We start from the raw sequence: 20,327 nt of genomic DNA on the forward strand, positions 1-20,327 counted from the left end.
TCCTGCCAGCGCTGCGGGGTGCAGTGGGCAGGCACCCCGTGCTCCTTGTGTGTAAGCCCTGCTGGAGCACCCTGCAGCGCCCCGAGCACCTCGCGTTGGTCACAGGGCACAGGAAAATTAGTCTCCTGGCTTTATTTCCCAGAAAATGTTTGAGGACATAAGGAGCTTTTCTCAGCATTTAAGTGTGCAGTGGCTTGTGGTGATCTTTAAAAGCCCACTTTTCACCACTCTGCAGTATGATATACCTTGTGGCATTCTTCTGGCTGAAAAAAAGTTCTTGTTTGACTTTGTATGCTGTATGATGAAAGCCTCCTACGTGGTTCTTAAAGGAACTGAGACATAAAGCATGAAGTCATTACTAGTGGCATATTTAGCTTTCATGCAAATAGACAGGTTTCTGCATTTTCCTGAAAGGCAAATTGCTGTTCATGGAATTGCTGCATAGTGATCGAGGATTACATCTTGCTTACTAGACTGAGACACGGATAAATGATCACCAGGTACCACCATAGCTCTAGTTTTCCTTTTACTTGCAGTATTTTTGTTACACAAAACGAAATACTGAAGGGTAAAAGCACTGAAGGTAGCAAGAGTAATAGAAGAAGAAGAAAATCCCCAGCAAAACAGATTTCCAAACACTTAAAAAAAAAGAGAGAAAGAGGGGGGGGGGGGGGGGCACAGAAGGGTGTATCTACTGTTACAAGTGTGTAATTGAATGTACTAATATAGTGGCATTAGTAAACATGCAAACTAACTTTTATGTGAAATAAAAGAGTACAAGTAGTCAGTCTTTCCCAGTCCGGAGGGGAATCTAAAAAACAGACATCTCAGAACAGGAGGAGGAATGGAATAAGAGTTGGTGCTGATCAGAAGAGGACCGTGTTAAATAACATTGGCATTACGAGGCAAAACAGCAAAAATTTAGGAGATGCCATGATTCAGGCTGCTTATGTAACTGTAACTGGAACTGTAATGGGTAATGATTACACTGTCTTCTTATAATCACGTGTTACAGAGCGAAGCCTTGGCTAGCACACAGTGTGCTGCTCATGAAGATGGCAGATGGGTGTTGCTCAAATGGCTCCATGCTTTAGAGCCGCAACCTATTCAAATTCTTGAAGTGAGTGTGGAACTATTGCCTCTGTGAGTGCTTCCTGGATTTATATGGAATTGTAACTTTTTAGAGCCATTCAAAGTTTTACTATGGTCAGCTTTCATGCCTTATCCCTACCCACAGATTTCTTTCTGATATCCTAACAGATAGAGGCTCAGATACAATAATTTTGTCTCTTCTTCAGTCTTCCTGCTCTGCAGGCTATGGTTGCATACATTATCAATCACATTGGGTACTGTTAGGAGTAGGATAGGAATTCAACTGGCCCATCAGCTTTGGAGTAAGAAGTGTTTCAGTGCAGAAGAAATGCTCTTCCATAGTCATGCAACCTGATTTATTGGGCCAAATGTTGTTCTGGCTTGCCATACGCCATCTGACATCAGGTGCATTAAATGGAGCAAAAGACAAGACAAAACTGGCTCCTTGCCATCAGGAAGAGATGCAATTAAGGCAAACGAGATCTAGCCCTTCCCTGGTTGGTCATAAGCCTAATTAAAGTAGCAGAATGGTCCAATCAGGAACATATTTGTATGCCATGATTTTTTTTTTTCTTTTTTTCAAAAAGCATGGGCATTCTCATTTTGGGTAGCATATTTTGCATCGATAATAGGTCTAAAGTATGCTACAGGTTTTGGAAGCTGGAGCTGTTCCTCCATTACAGGTTATTCCATCTGCCATATAAAAAGAAACACAGAATTAGAGGTACAGTCGTAAATGTCCTTTTTCAGTCATTACACGAGTTTTTTAGCACTTTTATCCAGTGATCAATGTATATCATACCTATAGGACCCATATCTCGACCTTAGACCTGTCTGCTGTGCAAACTAGCCATACATGTAACGCTGCTGAGAGAGAGGGTTCTAAAGTTAGTAAAAACTTTCCAACCTTCCTCACTTAGATAGCAATTACTTAGTCAGGAAATAACTCTTCAGAATTTTTCCAAGTCATACCTAAAGCACTTACTTTTGATATTTTTAAGTTAATTACTATGAATTAAACTGAGATAAGACATCTAGAGAACTCTAATGATTTCTCAAGTGTGTCATTTGAGGAAAGTCCACCCCATGGTCTGTTGGGATTTCGGTCGAGTTGGGAACAGAAAGAGACTTTAGATGCAGTCTCTGTGGAGTGGAGGCACTGAGTTCTGATGGATGTTTGCTCAGACACTTGGGAGAGGCCAAGAGAGCCTTCTGCTTCTACCTTTCTGAGAGTCAGACAAATCCTTAGGCTGACAAACAAATCCTCAGGCTATCAAACAAGCTTTCACCCATTGCCCACTGCAGCTGATGGACTTTGTGCTACCCAGGCTGAGCCCACAGAAGAATAAAAATGGATTAGACCAAAATAATTTGCTGCTAGGTACTACTACTACTACTTGCTTCTAGGTAGTACCTAATCTGGGATAGAAATGGGATGTACTGTAATTTCTCAAGTGTTCTCCCCAGGAGGGTGTTAGTTTTTTCTGAAGTCCTTCTGCTTCATGACCTGTGGGACAGCACATTGGCCACAGCCCCTGTGTACAAAAGGATGTCTCCCTGCTCTTTTCCAGGGACATACATACACTGCAAAGAACTTTCTGCTGTCCCCAGCTGCATAGTCGCTTGTGCTGAATGCAGTCTCACTATTTTCTGAGGCACTAGCTCCTGGGCATTTGAGCAGGTGGCCTTTTTGACAGCCTGTCATGGTGTCACGTTTGAAGACAAGATGTCTTCCACCTTGCCAGTGGAGCAAGATTGAGGAAACTTGTTCTGGACATCTAAATCTTTGCTGTCTCAGCAAAACTTGCCGCGCATCTGTGAGACTTTCCCCTAAGTGTGTTTTTGAGTTAGGAATGAAAAGCTAAGTATTGCTTCTGACCTTTCTGTGCAGCCATCTTCTCTTCCTCCTTTTTCTTCTCTTCCTCCAGAGCTTTCATTTTTGCATCATACTCATCAGCACGGGTCTTCCACTCATTTCTGTTGTTCAGCAGCCCATCGAGCATAGGCTGAATTTCCTCATGGAAACGGGAAAATTCCTAACCAAAACACACCTGTGAGCACAACGTGGCACAGAGGCAGTGCCTGTCCATCATACCCCGAAAGGGACCCCAACACCTCACCTCCCAGGCTGGCTCATGCAGATAAAGTTTTAATGGCACAAAGAGGGACCACACTGCAATGCCCTGCAGAGGGGCAGCTGTGGTCTCCTCTACCTGTCCCTCTCCCCATGAGTGGTGTTGCTGCACCGGGACTCTCTCATGTGGGATTTGAACCCCTGTTGAGAAGGATGGTGTGCGCAAGGGTGTGCTTTGTGTACCTTATAGACAAATGTGCACACAAAGTCGATGAAACCCACTTGAAGCTTTGGAAGCTCAGCAGCTTTCCTCCTGTCCATCATGGGCTGTGGGAGGACACAAGATCAGCATGATTTATGAGAACACTTAATTGAAAAACACACCTCTATTTTCTCCCCAAAACTGTCTTGTTGTATCAGCCTGGCAGTTCTGCCATGCTGTTCACAAAGGCTGTCCATTACAGCCCTCTTTCTCCACTGCAGAGAAGTGAAGTGGGCTTATTTCCTTTGCTGTTTTAGCAGAAATTTTAGACAGCTCTTTCAGTGTCTGTGGATGGGGAAGAGGACAGAGAGTTTTTCCCTTGCATCTCTCAAATAGATTCCTGATAGAAGATTCATATTATAAAGTGCTGAAGAAGTCTCAGTTCTCTAAAACATAACTGAACATGAAATTACATTCTTACAAGGCCTTGTTGCTTACTGTATCATTTGTGATGCCTCTGTGGGTAGAAAGGGTGGAGGAAACTCTATTTAAAGAAAATGCAAACCTTCACTCTTTCAATGCCAAATTTAAGTATTTCTTATTGTAGCAGAAAAAATATGTTAAGAAACACTGCTCTAGTGCACTTCCATTTACCAGGAATAATTTCTGGACTCTACAAAAGTTTGTGGTTTTAGTTTTTCTCTTTACTGGAAACTCTGCTTTCCTCTAAGATGTATGTATTTAATTTTCTTCTTTTCTGTAAGGGAACAGCCCAAAGTCTCCAGGGGGACAGTCACTCCTTGCTGGTGCACAGACACTGGGACCCATCTAAATATATGGAGAGCTGGACAAGAGGCTCTGTCACAGAGGGTCTTCCCTAGCTCAGTACCCACTTTTTCAATGGATGTTGACAGGCATGGTTATTTCAAGAAGGCTCTCAGCACTCTGAGAGCAGCATTGCTTGTAGTAAGTCTCTGCCAAGACTTGCTCTCTGAACTGAACTGTCTGGCTCTCACATGGTACTTACAATAGGCTGTTGCTGAAGGACACTTATTTCTAAGTCTCCTTGCTCCCAGAACTCAGCTGCTACCAGGAGAGCTACCTACATTGCCAAGGAGGGAAAAAGAAAAGTTAGCACTGACTTTGGCTTTATAACTTGATGCACTTCAGGTCTCCCCCATGAAGTAAATATTACTTCTAGCCCTTCTGTAATTTCTGTCACAAACCCAGCTCCAGCCTTTCTCTTGGGAAGTGAAGCAGTGGCATTCACATAGTGACAGTTCAAACAACCTTATTGCATTGGAGCTCATTAGTCCACTGCTCATCTGTTAAGAAAAGTTTCAAACATGTCCCCCTCAAGGATTTGCCTCTTAGTCACAGATGTGGCTGTCTATTATGATTTTCTCAGTTGTCCTTTCTCCATGCTGAACAGGAAGCTGGGTTCTACTTCTTTTATCCTCCTTTAAATTTTAATGTTTCTTGCTTAGCAATTTCTCAAGTACAGTTCAGGAAGGAACTCCTAAAGGAAATCAAACAACTGAGAAAACAGCAGGTATTGCTGTGAAAAAACCCACCCATATGTTACATGCAAAAAAACCTCACTGTAGTCCAAAATGCTAAATATTTTCATTTTTTTTTTTCTTTTCTTTTTTGGTAAACATTAATTTTCTACAGAATTCACAACTACAATCTTAAAGATTGGTTTATCCATCAAAACTATAGTTGTTCTAAAGTTCTTCTGGTAGTTTTGGTAGGAGACTTTGATTCAGCTTCTAGGTAGCTCAGGAAATTGCATTACTTTGAAGTATAAGCTAGAGAAATCTAATAGCATATCAAGCATCTGACCTTACTCTGGACTTCCCAAGGCTTTGTGATTGCTGACAAATCACAGGCAGTCATCATCATGGCCCTAAAAACATGAAAGAAATAAGTTTCTTCTCTACAGCCTGCACCCTATCTCTTGCAGGCTCAGGATGCTCATACCCCACTACTGTGTCAGGTATCCCCTGGTCCCTGTTGACATGATAGATAAAGGGAGAGGGGTTGCTGTAACAGCCTTGGCTCTGACTGGGACACTCATCAAGGATTTTTCTCTTGATTAAGTGGATTTATGCTAGGGAACACCTTGCTTCTGGCCCTAGGATGTTTGCTGCTTTAGTCATTGCTGGGCTGAACTTGACTGCTTGACTTTGGAGTAACAACTTTGCCTCCCTCATGGAGGTGTAGTGAGGTTGTGGCCCTTCATTGTCAGTGAAAAGCATCCTGCAAAGCATCTCTCTGGTCACAGCAACAGCATTGTGCAACTCAGATTGGCTGCCACAATGAAGAACAACCAATGATTGGATTCCTGTAGATCTGCTATTGCAGCCTGCCCCAACTTGTGGCCTACAGGGTGGTCTGGTAGGAATATATGGCCAGAAGGGGTCTTGCATCTTATTAGGAGTATATGACCAGAAGGACACTCCAAAACCAGTCACTTTTCTGGATGAAGAACCCCTTTAAGCTTTTTTCTGTTTTTTTTTTCCCTGCAATGCGCGTTCTGGAGCCCTCACCAGGACAGCAGAGGTGGCTGCACCACTGACCTTTCCAGACCCGATTACTCACATGACAACCTCTTTCTTTGTCGTCTCCAGAGACAAGTATTCAGTCCAGGCAGTCTTGCTATCGTAGGTCTTGGACTCATCAACAATCTTTTGAAACATTGTTCTCTTTCTTTGAGAAAAAAAAAAAAAAAAGAAAAAGAAAAAAGAAAAAGCTCTAAAACAAGGAAACAAATGTGTTGAAAACAGATGGCTGATCTTGGTATTGATAACTCCTCCAGAAGGGCTTCCAGTAGTTTCTGTCCTAGCATTTACATCCTCAAGGAAGCCCTCAACAAAGCCAAGCACCGTCACCTGCTTCTCTTAAGTAGGGGAAACTATTGTAAATTACTTGAAAAATACGTATAGTGGTGAGACATGAGCAGGAACTTGAAACTATGTGCTACTGCAAGTTATGTCAGCTGATGCTGGCAGCACAAGAAGGCTTTTTGCCCAAATATTAAGCCGACTGTGGAAGCTTAGAGCTGGCTGGAGTATTTGTAAAGCTACCCGGCTTCACCTACTTAGTCTGAGCTTGTTAACCTTATTTATACACATAAATACATGTAGCATATTCTGGGGAGTGTTTATACACAAACCACCCATGTTTTGAGTGGCATGAAATCTGGAAAACACTGTTTCAATGCTGTCAGAGAAGACATTTAGGGCAGATCCACAAAGCATCTTGCATACATATCATTTTGCCTGGGTCTGATCTCAATCAAGCCTTCATTTGCAGACCACAGACCAAGGAGGACAAAGACTGTCTTGTTCCCAACTAGTAAGAAAGTGGTTGTATCTGCTCTCATATAGCCACCCTACCTCCAGAGTAAGAGGACTGGGTTTTGCACCCTCCGTCATCTTCCTCTTTTCTGGACTGTTTATATTTCACATAATCATTCTTCAGTTCAAAACACAGAAGCAGTCTCTGGTCTCAGCACTGTATTTTGAAAGCAGATTTTGAAAGCTCCTTACTAATTAGGAAGTCACTGGATTTTGACTTCTAGCCTTATATCCCAAGAAGTCCGCATATGCTGCTCCAAGATGTTTCATATTTTTGGCTTTTGGCTGTGAAATAGTCTATGAACTGGTTATTCACCTACAACGGACCACTTGTTATTTGGGTTGTGTTGCTCTTCCAGAGAAGTTAATGTAGCCCTGGCCAGGCCATTCACCATTTATGAGCATTTTTAGTGCTGCAGTGCTAGGTAAAAAAAAAAAAAAAAAAAAAATCAGATATCTCTTTCTGTGAGGGGATTATACAGCAATGCCTTGTTGGAAATAGAGGGTTAAAAAGACATATATGTGATCTAATAAGTAGAAGTTCAAAAATTTTTCAAACAGTTTGAGTTCTCCCCACCAGCTCTGATGTCAGTGTCAAAGGCAGCCTCCCACAGGCAGTGTCTGTTAAGAGGACTGCTGCACATCATCACCTTTTGTCTCTGTAAAGGACCTTCTGCCCTTCACACACTGTGTATGTGACCGACTTACTTGAAGTAGAGTGCCAGGTCTGTTGCTATAATGGCAATTTCCATCAGGTGAATCATGTGCTCATGCTGTCTGCGGTTGAGGTTCTGACATATATTCAGCGACTGAAAAGCAAAGGAAGGGAGCTGCAAAATCCAAGCACTGTGTTGTTGTGAGTTACTGGCCATCATCTCCCTTTCTCAAATGTGCTCGCCTTTTTTTTTTTTTTTTTTTCTTTTTAAAAAATTCGGTTTGTTCCCCTAAGGGCCCCTTTCTCAAATGTGCTCGCCTTTTTTTTTTTTTTTTTTTCCTTTTAATAGATTCAGCTTGTTCCCCTAAGGTGCAAGGGCTGTGAGCACCATTCACTGTATGGTGGTGCCTAGTCTCCCCTTTTGTCCACTGAACAGGGTCAGTGTCCTGAAGCTTGTTACACAGCATGTGCCCAAACTCTGTCCCCAGTACAAATTTGCCTGAAGGGAAAAGTTAGCTGGGGGAGTGTGTCAGCCCTGGTCCTGTCTGGGGGGCTACAGGAGGACAACCCTGTATTTAACATATTCCTGTGGGTTTAACAATATGGCTTCTGAAGAATTCAAGGCATACGTTTAGAAAGCCTACATGTTTTGGTCCTGGGTGAGCACAGAGTACTTGAGGAGTGAGGCAGCTGCAGTTCCTAAGGTAACCAAACCAGAGAAAGGTCTTGTGCTAAGCTGTCAGCTTTGTTGTTGCTGAAAAACTTCCCTGAAAGTATTCATATCTCTACATTACAGTTCATTACCAACCTCTTCAGAGAGCAAGAATTTTCCAAATTCCAAGTGATGTCTCTCTAAAATTGAGGATCCATGAAGTTTAGCTAAAGGATTTTGGGATCTAGTTGCATAAAGGAAAAATTAAAGATGTTAGTGTGGCACTTAAAAATAAAAATAATTGTCACATTTTATATTTAATTTTGTCACACACATGAGTTCAATTCATTTTAAAAGGCTTAAAAGCAATATTTTTAATAGCTAATGACGTCTGTCCAGCAAAAGACTTTTATGACACTGCTTATAACTATTTGGACACTGTATAAAACAATCTTCCAAATACAAATTTCAGCCAAAACATTGTTCAGGACTGAACTGTTATTACTCAGCATAGTAAGCTTGTTTAATTCCTGAATGTTGGTATCTGGTAATAGGAACAGAAAAACCAGCAGTCCTTGGACAATTTAATAGCTGAAAAGGAAGACCCTCTTGTATCCAAAACACTAGCCAGCTTGACTTACATCTTTCCAATCTCCAGAAAACAGTAAGAAAGTACAACCAGCAAGCATTGCAGAAGGGCTGTGATCCAACACTACTTTAGGTGAGCAAGAAAGGCTTGACTGGTCAATGAAATCATGCAACTGTATTTCTGTAGCTAATAACTACCTACTGAGAGCAGCACCCTCACACCCATAGGTGCTTTGTTTCTGCAGATGGTGAGGGCAGTGTCATGCATGGTGGTTTCTTCATAGATACCTTCCAGCAAAAGTAGGCTTCTATGTCCAGGATGTTCCTGGTGGCGTACTGAGTCTCCTATGATGCTCAAGCTACTAAATACCTGTGCTGCACTTGTTCCACCCTGTAATGGTAATGTAGATTGGTGCTTTAGCCAAAGGAGGTTTGCTAGGAGGTAAAGAAAGCCCCAGTGACCACCACAAAATTTCCATTTCCCCACTGGCCAAAGCATAAGCCCAAGTCCTGTGGCGAGCTGAAAAGCAAGGTTATTTGCAAAAGAAGGTCATTACCCCCCGTGTATAAAACAGAGTTGTACCAGAGTTTGGTGTGATCACAGCCTGATCCCACACCATAAGACAGCAACAGTAAATGGTTTGAAGTGGTAGGAAAGTGCTTACTTCATTTGGTAGAGGTTGTTTGTTCCCCTGTGGTCAATATCGTGGCACAGAGCAGCAGTTACCATTGCAAGGGCTTCGAGGTCTGTATAGTAACGCTTCAGTTTACCAGTCTGGTGGGTGAGAATTTGCATGTCATCTGTTAGTATTTCTTGCAGGAAAAAGTATTGAGAGCTGTGACTGCTCTGTGCTGAGGGAGTCCTCATTGAAGCAGTCCAAGAGAACTGAAAATGCTTGTGAAGCTAAATGCAGTGCATGGTATGCTTAGATTAAAATGGGGAAGCAGCTGGAAACTAAACGTTTCAGACTCAGGTAGTGACTAGGCACATGTTTCGTTCATATGGGCTCGATGTGATGTTGGCTACCCAACTGCGATAAAAGTCTTATGCCCTAGGAACAACTGGGTCCTGATAAGCACCCCTCCAGGCACCAGACACAAAGTACTTTGTGAAGGGGCTCTGCATCTTTCTTGGCAAGGGGGTCTCCAAGCTGAATTGCCCAGAGGATTGTCCGGGGGTGGTAGGCGTAATTATGCTGCCAGCTGTGTGGGCTATACTGTCTGCACTGGGTCCTGGTGCTGGTCCATCCCTGGTGTGAAGCAGCAGTCTAACACCTGTTTTTCTTCTTGGGGCACCTCTTGCCCTGAGAGCCTGTGAGAAATGGTTCTTGCCACATTCACACTAGTGAGAGACGTACACCAGTGCCTGTCCTGCCTGGAAACGGAAAGCGTGAGGTTGTTTCCGTCCCAGATACCTGACTTCAGTCTGGCTCTTAGTGTCAGAAACTGCAGGAGAAAGAGAAGTCCTGTAGTCACTCTCCCTTACCCTGTAGAACGGTTTAATCTGGAGGCTATTCAACACCATACACATCTGTACCTATGAGAATGAAAGCACTCCATTCATTAGGCCGTATTGGCCATACTGGCTGTTCCTTTAAGTGTAATGCAAGGAGTGTTCTCTTAAGGCAAAGGGAGACCTCACTTAGCAGGACCTGTGCTAGGATTGACAAACTCTTATCCTACACCAGGATTCAAAAGAAGCCCTGCATACCTCCAGGGCACAACAGAAGACCTCCTGTAAATAAAGCTGTGTCACAGAATTAACTGGGGTGGTTTTACCTTACCATCAGGAGTGTGAACATGGTCTGTGCAACGTTGAAGCCATGGCGCCAGTTGTGGTAAGTTATCTTACGGTAGCCTTTGCTGACAGAGTACACAAACCTTACCAGAACCTGCAAATTGGGGAAGACAATGTTAGTTTGTGTGATGAAGCTGCTGTCTGTTGGTCTTGCAGTAAAGACCACATACAGAAGTCATGGATGAGGTTCAGACAAGCTCTGCAGAGGCGGTCCCAGAAAAGAATCAGAAGCTGTGACATCATCAGGCTTCCCTGGTGGTGTTGTTGTAGTAAAGCCTATTGGAAAGCTAAAGGGGACACTAAAGTATAGCTCTCAGCTTTCTAATAGCTCTTCTCTCTCTTTCTTTTTTTAAAGAAAAATAAAATCACAGAGATGCCTGTGGGGAAAACAAGAAACAGCAATGTCTATAGGAAAAGATATTTCATCCTACTGTTTGTGAATTCATTGAATTTCTGTGTTTCTCTATGTTGTCACTTATAAGATTTGTCCCTCCCATGTGTTGTGATTTCCTAATACTGGTATCTCTCTTCAAGAGATATGGCTGCATAGATGTAGAGATGGGTGGTGTGTATATCACTGAAACAATTACAATATAGGGCATTAAATAACAAACTGCTTTTTCCCCTCTGTATTCTACTTCTCCACTTGTAGCTATATAGGTTTTCTCATTAGAGAGCAAATTAATCATGGAGGAGTATTCAGTTTTTAAAATCTCAACTGCTCAAAGTGGGAGCAAGAAATGACTCTTTTTCACACCTGTATCAGAGGTTGGTTTCTCCAGAGTAGATATTTTGAATACTTTTTGACATTGACATGCTTTAAGTAAGAAGCACAGAAATAATTCCCATTTAGAGCCCTTCACTTCCCTCCTACTTCCCAGTCTGCCCTTCCAGGGTAAAAACTCTTCCTGCAATTACCTCCAGATCCCACTAGATGGAACTAAACTTCACATGATGTGCTGAGAAGTGCCTTGGGGCACAACAGAGCTGCTGAAATGGCAGTTTCACAAGTCCTGCAGGGAGGGGCTTGAACTGTGGCAAAAGCTGTGAACTTGTGCATCAGGGGCTATGGGGTCCTTGTTCCCACAGGGTCACACCGCTCCTGTCACCAGCAGTCAGGAAACCAGGTACCAGCTGCAGCAAATGAAGGCATGTCCACGTTTGCAGTGGGAAGAAAAGCAGAGGGACCTGCCAGTGTGTGTTTCAGCCTATGTTCACTGAAAGCTACAGGGCACATACTACAGTAAATGAAATATGCTCACAAGTACGCACTGCCCAGTGTTGCGGCTGGAAACCGTGCTTTTACGCTGTGGTTGTGAGTGCTATTAGACACAGCAAATGCAAGCAGTTTTTAGCAGGGTGCAGCCCCCATTTATATAAACCCAATAGCAAACCCACACTTGTAGCAGACATTGCAGAGCAGAAGAGGCAAGCTTCATGCTCCAAACCCACATGTCGTGACCAGGGGCTTTCAGAAGGGTGAGGGGACACAGGGCACGTGCAGAGACCTCAGCCACACAGTGAATCTGCTGGATGTCCAAGACAGGAGTCCCTGGGTGTTGCCCGCTCCTACCTCCTGTGGGATCTGGAACTTTTTCACCACGCCAAGCTCATAGTACATCTGAATGCCGCACTTCACCAGCTCTAGTTCGGTGCAGTCAAAATCAGAGAACCTGAATTCATAGATTTCAAACTTAGTGGGCCCTGGGAGTTCTTCTTTCTGTAAGAGAAGTGGGACAGTTTGTTGCTGTGCTACTTATGCCATTGCTAGAAACACCCGGAATGGGTTTTGCTTAATAAAAATTTATCAGTCTGATACTGCTGTGGGCTTTTCCTTTTAGAATATAACACATAAATAAACTGAAATGCAGCTTTTCATTATAACCTTGTTAGTGGAGGAAGAGGGAGTACGGTTTTGGTCAAGTGCAAGAAATATTGTTTTCTGTTAAGCAGTTTTCTTGTTGATTTGATACAGTTTGGAGACTCCAAACTTGACAAGTCTTACAGAGGAAGATTTACAGCCCTCCATATTTACTCTGGAGAACAAAATGCGTGACATGTCAAGGTGGCTGATGTGTTTCCCGATGGACTTTGAACGCCTTGAGATAAAGTGGCACAGAGCAGGTACTCCCTGGGAGCTGGGGAAGGCATTCGTTGCCACCTGATAATAATAACCTCATACTCACACAGCAGAGGAGGGCAGGGTGTGCTTTGCCTTCACCCTTCACCAGGTGCCCTGTTGATGTGTACCAGAGTACAATATTGGGAACTCTTCCCTGCATCCACCCAGGCAATATTTGTTTGCCAGGGCTGTCCATTCCAGTGGTACGTTGCTCTTACCAGGATGCTTGCCAGCTCCTCTTCCTCACACTCACTTGGCTCCTTCCCCAGCTTTTCTCGTGTTGGCTGCAAAGAGCACAAACATGTGAAACTGACCACCAAACCCCACTGGACTTTGCACTGTGCAGCTTTGGGGCAATCTAGGGCAGCTCTTATATGCAAATTGTTCAATGCATTCTTCCTGTTCTCCCTCTCCTTGACTTTGGCTTGTGTTTCCCCCACTTGCAAATGTCCCTCTTGAGCTAGTATCCCAGTTGGCACCTCTAACTCCACATCCTCTGCACCAAGGAGGTTTTGGGGAAAAAATCAGCTGTCTTCCACCCCTAGAGCCCTGTCCTGAGAAGCACCTGCATGAGCCCATCTGCAGGGTTGGCTTTGCTGAGGAAATTAGAAAGTACACAGCATGTCAGCATGCTGAGGTGGAGAGCAGATCACAGAGTCAAAACAAAGACTTGTTCTGCTGCTGCACAGTAACTGGGTCCCCAGGTGCTGCCTCCACACTGTAGTGGCTGGAAGCATTTCTGTGGCATGGGACACCTGTGTCTGTGCCATAAGTCATGGGCAAAACCTGTATACTTGGGGATGTCCTGCACGTTGCGAGGCATTACCAGAATTTCCTGGATTTCATCCTTGTCACATTTCACATGGTAGAGCACCATATCCTGAGCAATATCCTTCCGGTTCTCCAGCTTGTTCATCTTATCATATGTGTCTGTGTTGAGTACAGACCAGCCCAAGAACTGTGTCAAGGACTTGGTGAGGGGAAAAGAAGGAAATGTTGAAATAACCACAACATCTGCTCCTCAAAGATGCAGAAATATTTCACTGCATGATGTATTTTTAGAGAAACACAAGCTTCACCAGCCTAGCAATGAGCAACCATGTGACTTGCTGCTCAGCAGAGCAGCTCCCCAGCTGTTGAATTTGCCTAGGCCTCGAGAGCATCCATGCTGTGGAGGTTCAAGGACCCTCTATCCAGTTCAGCATATCGAAAGCTATTTTCATGTTGTTGCAAGTGTCTCCATTCCCATGGAAAGGCTGGTGTCACAATGGTGACAGCAGGTCAGGAATCCTCGTATCAAGGGAGAGCAAGGTGATCTGATCACCTTTCACACCCTCTGTTTGCTCTCAATTTGTTTGCTGTCCAGTGGCCAATTCAAACTGTGATTTTTTTTCCCGCAGTCTTTTTGTTTGATAAGAAAAGCCTATTTCAGGAAACGTTCTGATGGGTAACAGATGCCAAGAGCTGAATGCCTTTATTGGATTGAAACTAGCACAGGAGCATTTCCAAGCAGCAAGGTCTTTAATTACAGCTGCTGTTGGTAGATTCAATAGCTGGCCACCCTTTGTATCTTAGCAACGCAAACAATTTCTGTGTAATTTCTCAGGGGAGTTGCCCAGCCCATGTGAGCCAGCTGTCTTGTACGTGAGCACAGGTCAGAACATTTTTGTTGGTATACTGTAGCTGCTCATGGCTAGGTGTCCAATCCACAAATGTTGAAACAAAATGATGTGAGCACAGATGGGTTTCCAAGACTGAAAATCTCCAATATTTCATATAATTCCTTTCAAAACTTTCAAGCTGATGTATAACACCACTATAACCAAAAAAGAAACTCACTCAGCTGTGAAACACTGGGGGATGCTTTGCAGGTGTACAATGAGTAATAGTGACCGCTCTCAACCATATGAACTACTTTCAGCCACAACAAGGAACTATACCTCCATGAGGGTCTCGTCCTGTTCATCAAATGGTTTCCCATCTTTTCTGTTATAAAATGTGACAACGCCAACAATTTCTTCCTTTTTGTTGACTATTGGCATGGAAAGAACATTTTTGATAATCCATCCTGATTCATCTAGAGGACCTTCCTTGAAGCAATAGCAATCAGAAAGACACCATGTACTTAATGTGTTTTCTAAATACATCAGCACTCTCATTTTACATCAAGACTACAGGCTAATGAAATATTTATATGCCTAATATTGACTTTAAATTACATCTCTGCAAGCAAAGTAGAATCCTTGATGGAACTGGAAGTTTTCATGGTACCTGAAAGTTAAATGTCTCATCTGCAGCAGCATTCATAATGTTGCAAATCTAGGGGATCACAACAAAGAAAAAGTTTTACAATATGGACAATGATAAGTTTAAGTATTAAAACAAAAAACTGAATGGATGAGAAAGCAGCATTAGCACGATTTAGTCTCAGAAAGCCTTGACAAACCTAAGTTAAGTACTTACAAATCCACTTTCAGCCACATAGGTTGGCAGTCCTGTAACTAGGGCCCAGTGATCCGGTGTAGGATTTCTGAATGAAAGAAAAATGTGTAAGGGAAATTAAGGATATACATTTACTGAAGAATGATCATTCATGGAGCTGAAATGCATCCAGATGATGGCACAACCCACTTTTCACATGTTTCACCCTCAGTTACCAAGCAGTCCTGTTACTTCCAAAGGACCCATGTGTGCAAGCAAAATTTTTTCACGTAAGTAAATACTTTTCCTTCAAGGATTCAACACAGAATAACTCATAAAATATGATAGTTTGAAGAGACTTAAGAAAAAAAATGAATTCCTGGGAGTTGAGGCCATGTTTCAGACCTTCAGCACAGAGAAAAATAAAGAAAATTCCTGGCTAAGTGTCTGTCAGTCTGAACTTTTGAACGCTGCTGTACCTAAGAAATGGGGGCCTTTCTTGCAGCACTTAGACCAGTGCAAAGTGGTATGACCACAACTGGGCAAAACTCCTGTTATGTCAAGTTTGTCCAAGGTGCCCAAGGCTATTCTGGAAAATGCAGTGGCAAGAAAAGAGGGTGGTTTTCAGGAAGAGGGAGTTTCAGTGTGGTGTCACAAGAGACAAAAAGGCCAGAGGCAGTCTTGAGATGGGGTCAGTGACCAGGAGATAAGAGAAGAACAAGGAAGCTGGAGGACAGGCAGGGGAACAGGAATGACCATGAGAAGTTGGGATGGTAGCAGAGAGATGAGGGGCAGTGCTGTGACAGTGAGTGCCTAAACATGAGGGCAATCTGTATGGGCTCACCCGCTGACACAGGGAAGGCACCAAGAAGGAGTGATGCCTCAGTCTGGCAAGGAGAGTGGCAAAACTGCAGGCAGTCAAGGCAATTCGCCCCTGCATCTAAGAAGAATCACTGGCTGCAGTGCCTTTTAGAGCCTGACTTGCAAGCCAGGATCCCAATTCCCCGGAGGAAATCTCTATCCTGCAGAAACGTGAGTTGAAGCACCAATTTAAATTCTGGCTCTCTTAGTCTTCTATCAGTCCTTAGCATATCTCTTCATGAATGTCTTTAAATCACGGGGAACCCCGGTTTTAGCTACACTCTGTGTCAGTACCTAGCATACAGAAACTGGGCACTTACGGGATGACTTTAATGTCTTCTTTTCCATGTAATATATAATCAATGACCTTGTAAAAGACTATTTCCTACAAATAAAAAGAAGAGTGGTGTTAGAATTAATAGTGAGGCAATCCAGACAGAGAGGGTTTGAGGTTTAAGAAATGTGGTTCTTACTTACCCTGCCATCGGGGGTGCGAGGTCCTGAGTAGGGGGGAACTTCTCCCAGCAGGACTGGCCATAGGTCAAAGAATTCCTGGTTTTAAAGTTAAAGATGTGTTTTTAGAGTAGAAAAGTATGTTCTACCTTAAGCCTCAAAGTAATCACTGCTCTACCATGCTGGTTCTGGTACTGTACAAACAGGCTATGAAATAATAAGACTAGTTCAATCAATACTAGGCAGAAGAATGGTGTATCTAAGCCAGGAAGTGTAAGGTGCATTATATGGCTGTATATAGTCATATATTACCTATGCACAGGATGCTGTTTCACTCAGTGAACAGCACGGGCTGTACTCACAGAGCAAACAGCTATGTCAGTATTTCATGTGTTCTTCATATTCCAGAGTATCACCCTAGGGCCAATCTACTACTGGCTAGCTTGCTAAAGTGAAATATTTTTTTTTCCTTAAGCTGCATTATAAAGCTGATCAAAGTGTCTTCAGCACACTAATGATCTTTTCATACTCTTCTTCACCAGACCACATGCTATAAAGGCCCTGACAATGTGTCAGAGATCAAAGTCCATGGTAACCTCAGACAACCTGACCATGAAATAAAGTGGGACACCCATGATATGGATGCTGTGCAACCCCCACATAAAGCTTGCCAGAGCTGCCAACAATCAGACCAAATCAGAGCTGCAGAAGTAACAGCTTCCATTATTTTGCATTTTTCTAAAGCCAAATTTCACGTAAAAGCCTGGATAACGTGCACATGGATGAGTCCTTGAGGAAGGTGGCTGCTTTGTTGCTCGGAGTTTCTACAGGTATCTCACTATACTTCTGATACCCACAGACTTTGTGAAGCTGTGCTTATGTTACAGGCTTTGACCAGGATTGCCATGGTCAGACACATTTGCTCTTACTGTCTATTCCCACAGCCTCTGGTTCTTTCAACAGTCCCATCCCAGTGATAAACGCTTCCCTTTCCCTCTGTTTTATCCCAGACTCTTCATTTGCTCAATGGAATAAAAAAAAAGCCAACAAAAGCAGGAATAACAATTCAAAGCTAGCCTGCATTTCAGCTGCCCCAGTAAAACTTATCTCCACACATCACTCCTCAGTAGATAGCAGCAATGCAGAAAGATGTACAACACACATGTGAACACTCACCTTCTGCTTTGTCATGTCCAGGAGACCTACTGAGTACCGGTCACAGTTCAGGTATGCTCTCACCGTGTAAAACGCCTTGTGGAACTGCCTCTCAATGTCTGTCAGTTCCTCAAAAACCTTATTAGCCGACCACAACAGCACCTGCAGGATGAAACCTAAATGTAAGCATAGTCTCTCCTTGGGAGATGGGCTTCCCAAATGTGTTTGGAGTAACAAGAAAACAACTGAGTTTTTATACTGCAGTTCCTGAAATGTGCAATAGCAACCTATACTGCTAAATGTGAAAACATTGCTTATTCATGCTGGGAGCTACTAGGGAAGAGGAAGAGCCAGGTCATCATGGAGTGCTGTGTAGGAGTCCAGTCTCACAGATATAGCACAAAAAAACAGTAGCGTCAGACAAAGAGATGGCCCTACTAACATTTTATACCCATAAGCAAATTCTTGCATCCGAAACCAGTTAGTGTTGCAAATTCTGGAGGCTCATGTTAGAAATACCCAAATTAACACTTTCCTCAAAGCATCTGCACAGCTGCTTTGTGTGCATGTTAGCCTATGATCCTTTCCCTGTCCTGTGCCCCACAGATGTACCCTTGAGAAAGCTGTTCCTATTTCATTCGTAAAAATGCAGGTTATGCAGTGAATTAGGCAAGTACTTCTGATGACACAAGGAGGGTCTCAGTGGGCCTGAGAGAGAACTTAATTTTCTCTGAAATGGTAAGGAAGCCACCTATGCAATTGGCTAGCTTAGTTAGTGCATGTGTGCTTGTATCTGAGTGTGTGTGCTTTGATTTCTGAGCCTAGAAGACACCAGGAGCAGTGCTTCAGAAGCACTGAGACCTGCTATGTGAAGCTGACTGGACCAAATAAGAAGTCCTGTTTCATGGCCACAACCAGGAAAAGTGTGTCTCACTTTTCAGCTGGCACTAGTAGGTATTTTTGACAATTCTGAGCCACACTGGTCTCTGTTTCTAATCCGTAAATTGGGGCAACTCTGCCACTCCTGTAAAGTCTGAGGTGTTCAATGTCACTGGCCTCAGAAGCATCCCTCAGATAGGATAGTGGTGTTGTCATACAAAACACCAGAGGGAAATGAGCAATGGTTTATTTTTGTCATTTTACAGCATGCAATAAGTAATGCTGAAAGCCACAAGCTCAGTGAGGAGAACTGAAAGAAACACCTGAAGATTGGCCAATTCATGGAATGACATAAAGAAGCTGGGCAAAATGTGTTATATGGTCTTCTAATAATACTCTTATGCAGTATCTGAGAACAGGCTGGACTGTCTTTGCAAAAGCTATTTGACTAACATTATCCCCCCATCTTTGCAGATGGGATTTGCTATATTAAAATCCTAGACCACCTTTGAGAATGTCATTTGCTCACTCTGTACTTTGGTACTTTTATAGTGAACTATATTAACTCTCACACAGACCTTTACATCTAGATGGCCAAAGGTCTGCCAATTGAACTCTTAGTGGAACTAGCAGTGTGTCTTGCATCTGGTTCTCACTTTCCTCCCTTTCTGTGGGACCTGCTGATGCAGCATTGATACATGAACACAGGAATTCTGGGTTCAGCCCCAGACCAGAGGACCCTGCAGGACACATTAGGCCTTCCACATCTTGGATGTCCACTTTGTGTTCTAGTCCCTTGCTTGCCTCCCTCAGTCCCACTGCTAAGCCCTCAACAGGAATCAACCTCATCTAGTTCTACTTTAGTTGAATTACTCAGCGTTACTAGATGGCTGTATCACCGGGCCATTGTTCCTTATTTTGATTACTGAAAAAATTACACAAAGGCCATGAGATAATGAATTAGTAAGTATAAGTACTGCCCCAAAGCTTCTAAAATAAACTTTCATTCTGCATCCATTTTGCTGAAACAGGTGCTTATCCCCCATGGAAACCCCCACAGGAGGCAAGAGCATGGCTGCCATAAAGCATAAATGTGCTTGCATATCCTCTTCAATGACAAACAGTTATCTGCTGCAGAAAGAGTTTTAATGGATTCACACCCATCCCAATAAATTTGAGAGTCCTTTCATAACCCAAGTCATGGAAAAGGATGGTGGCTGAATTGTTTCAATTGAGAATACCCTAAAACCCTCTTCTACGTTAACTTCTACTGAGGGAGGCCAATACAACAGGCATATGACAATAATTTTACCAGCACTAAGAAGAAAGTCAATAGCACTTTTTAATAAGCAGATAAGGAAAAATTACCACATTCTTAATTGTTTTGGGAAATGTCTTGGTGCTGCTAGATGAAGTGGTTAAAGACCCCAAGAGTGTTTCATAGCCTGAGTTCAAGAAAACGTCTGGACTTCAGTCCTGTGGAGGCTGGTGCCACTGTCTCAGATCCTGCAGTTTCACCAACAGCAGCAGGAAGAGCCACTAATGAAGAAATCTGGGTAAGGAGTAGTATCTGAAAGCATATGAGGGTGCCTTTTTCTTTCTGCTCTTCAGGAACAAATCGCTGGAGCAAATAAGCTACACATTTGAAATGAGAAGAATGCACTAATTTGATTTTGAGATACAGTCCGATCTGCATTTTCACTCTTACCTGGCCTCTTCGAGTCTCACAATTGTGAAGATAACTCAAGTGATAAATTTTCAAGTTCAAGGAGGCAAAATTCAGGTATTTCAGAAAAAGCTGAAAAGGCAAACAATGAGATTGAGTTGAACGCAGTAGCAGCCTCATGTATACTGGATTTCATAACACCTCTTTAGCAACATCATGGTAATTCCCCTGGATAAATGCTTTGCTTTGCACTGGGGCGAGATGAAACTTATCCCACTGTAACTTCCTTGAAAGATTTCTGAGATAAGCATCCTCATAATAAGCCTCTTCTGCTAGAGGGTGAGTCC

At 43.1% G+C, this 20,327-nt stretch overlaps 1 protein-coding gene across 1 annotated transcript in view; it reads right to left on the reverse strand.

Moving 5' to 3' along the window:
* Window positions 1-1,726: 1,726 nt before the first annotated feature.
* Window positions 1,727-20,327, reverse strand: part of PDE6B (phosphodiesterase 6B, cGMP-specific, rod, beta) — a 21,584-nt gene continuing 2,983 nt past the window's right edge. The window contains exons 3-22 of the mRNA XM_010085261.1: window positions 20,023-20,112; window positions 17,457-17,597; window positions 16,305-16,379; window positions 16,148-16,212; window positions 15,009-15,075; window positions 14,817-14,864; window positions 14,486-14,635; window positions 13,372-13,515; window positions 12,764-12,829; window positions 11,997-12,143; window positions 10,410-10,517; window positions 9,291-9,400; window positions 8,194-8,281; window positions 7,439-7,539; window positions 5,973-6,080; window positions 5,214-5,277; window positions 4,396-4,470; window positions 3,410-3,493; window positions 2,972-3,128; window positions 1,727-1,785 (exon numbers count right to left, since the gene is read on the reverse strand). Of these exons, the coding sequence (XP_010083563.1) occupies window positions 1,727-1,785; window positions 2,972-3,128; window positions 3,410-3,493; window positions 4,396-4,470; window positions 5,214-5,277; window positions 5,973-6,080; window positions 7,439-7,539; window positions 8,194-8,281; window positions 9,291-9,400; window positions 10,410-10,517; window positions 11,997-12,143; window positions 12,764-12,829; window positions 13,372-13,515; window positions 14,486-14,635; window positions 14,817-14,864; window positions 15,009-15,075; window positions 16,148-16,212; window positions 16,305-16,379; window positions 17,457-17,597; window positions 20,023-20,112 (1,947 nt within the window). The remainder of the gene's footprint in view (window positions 1,786-2,971; window positions 3,129-3,409; window positions 3,494-4,395; window positions 4,471-5,213; window positions 5,278-5,972; window positions 6,081-7,438; window positions 7,540-8,193; window positions 8,282-9,290; window positions 9,401-10,409; window positions 10,518-11,996; window positions 12,144-12,763; window positions 12,830-13,371; window positions 13,516-14,485; window positions 14,636-14,816; window positions 14,865-15,008; window positions 15,076-16,147; window positions 16,213-16,304; window positions 16,380-17,456; window positions 17,598-20,022; window positions 20,113-20,327) is intronic.

The sequence above is a fragment of the Pterocles gutturalis genome, unplaced genomic scaffold, assembly GCF_000699245.1.
Source record: "Pterocles gutturalis isolate BGI_N339 unplaced genomic scaffold, ASM69924v1 scaffold46810, whole genome shotgun sequence".
Classification (NCBI taxonomy): domain Eukaryota; kingdom Metazoa; phylum Chordata; class Aves; order Pterocliformes; family Pteroclidae; genus Pterocles; species Pterocles gutturalis.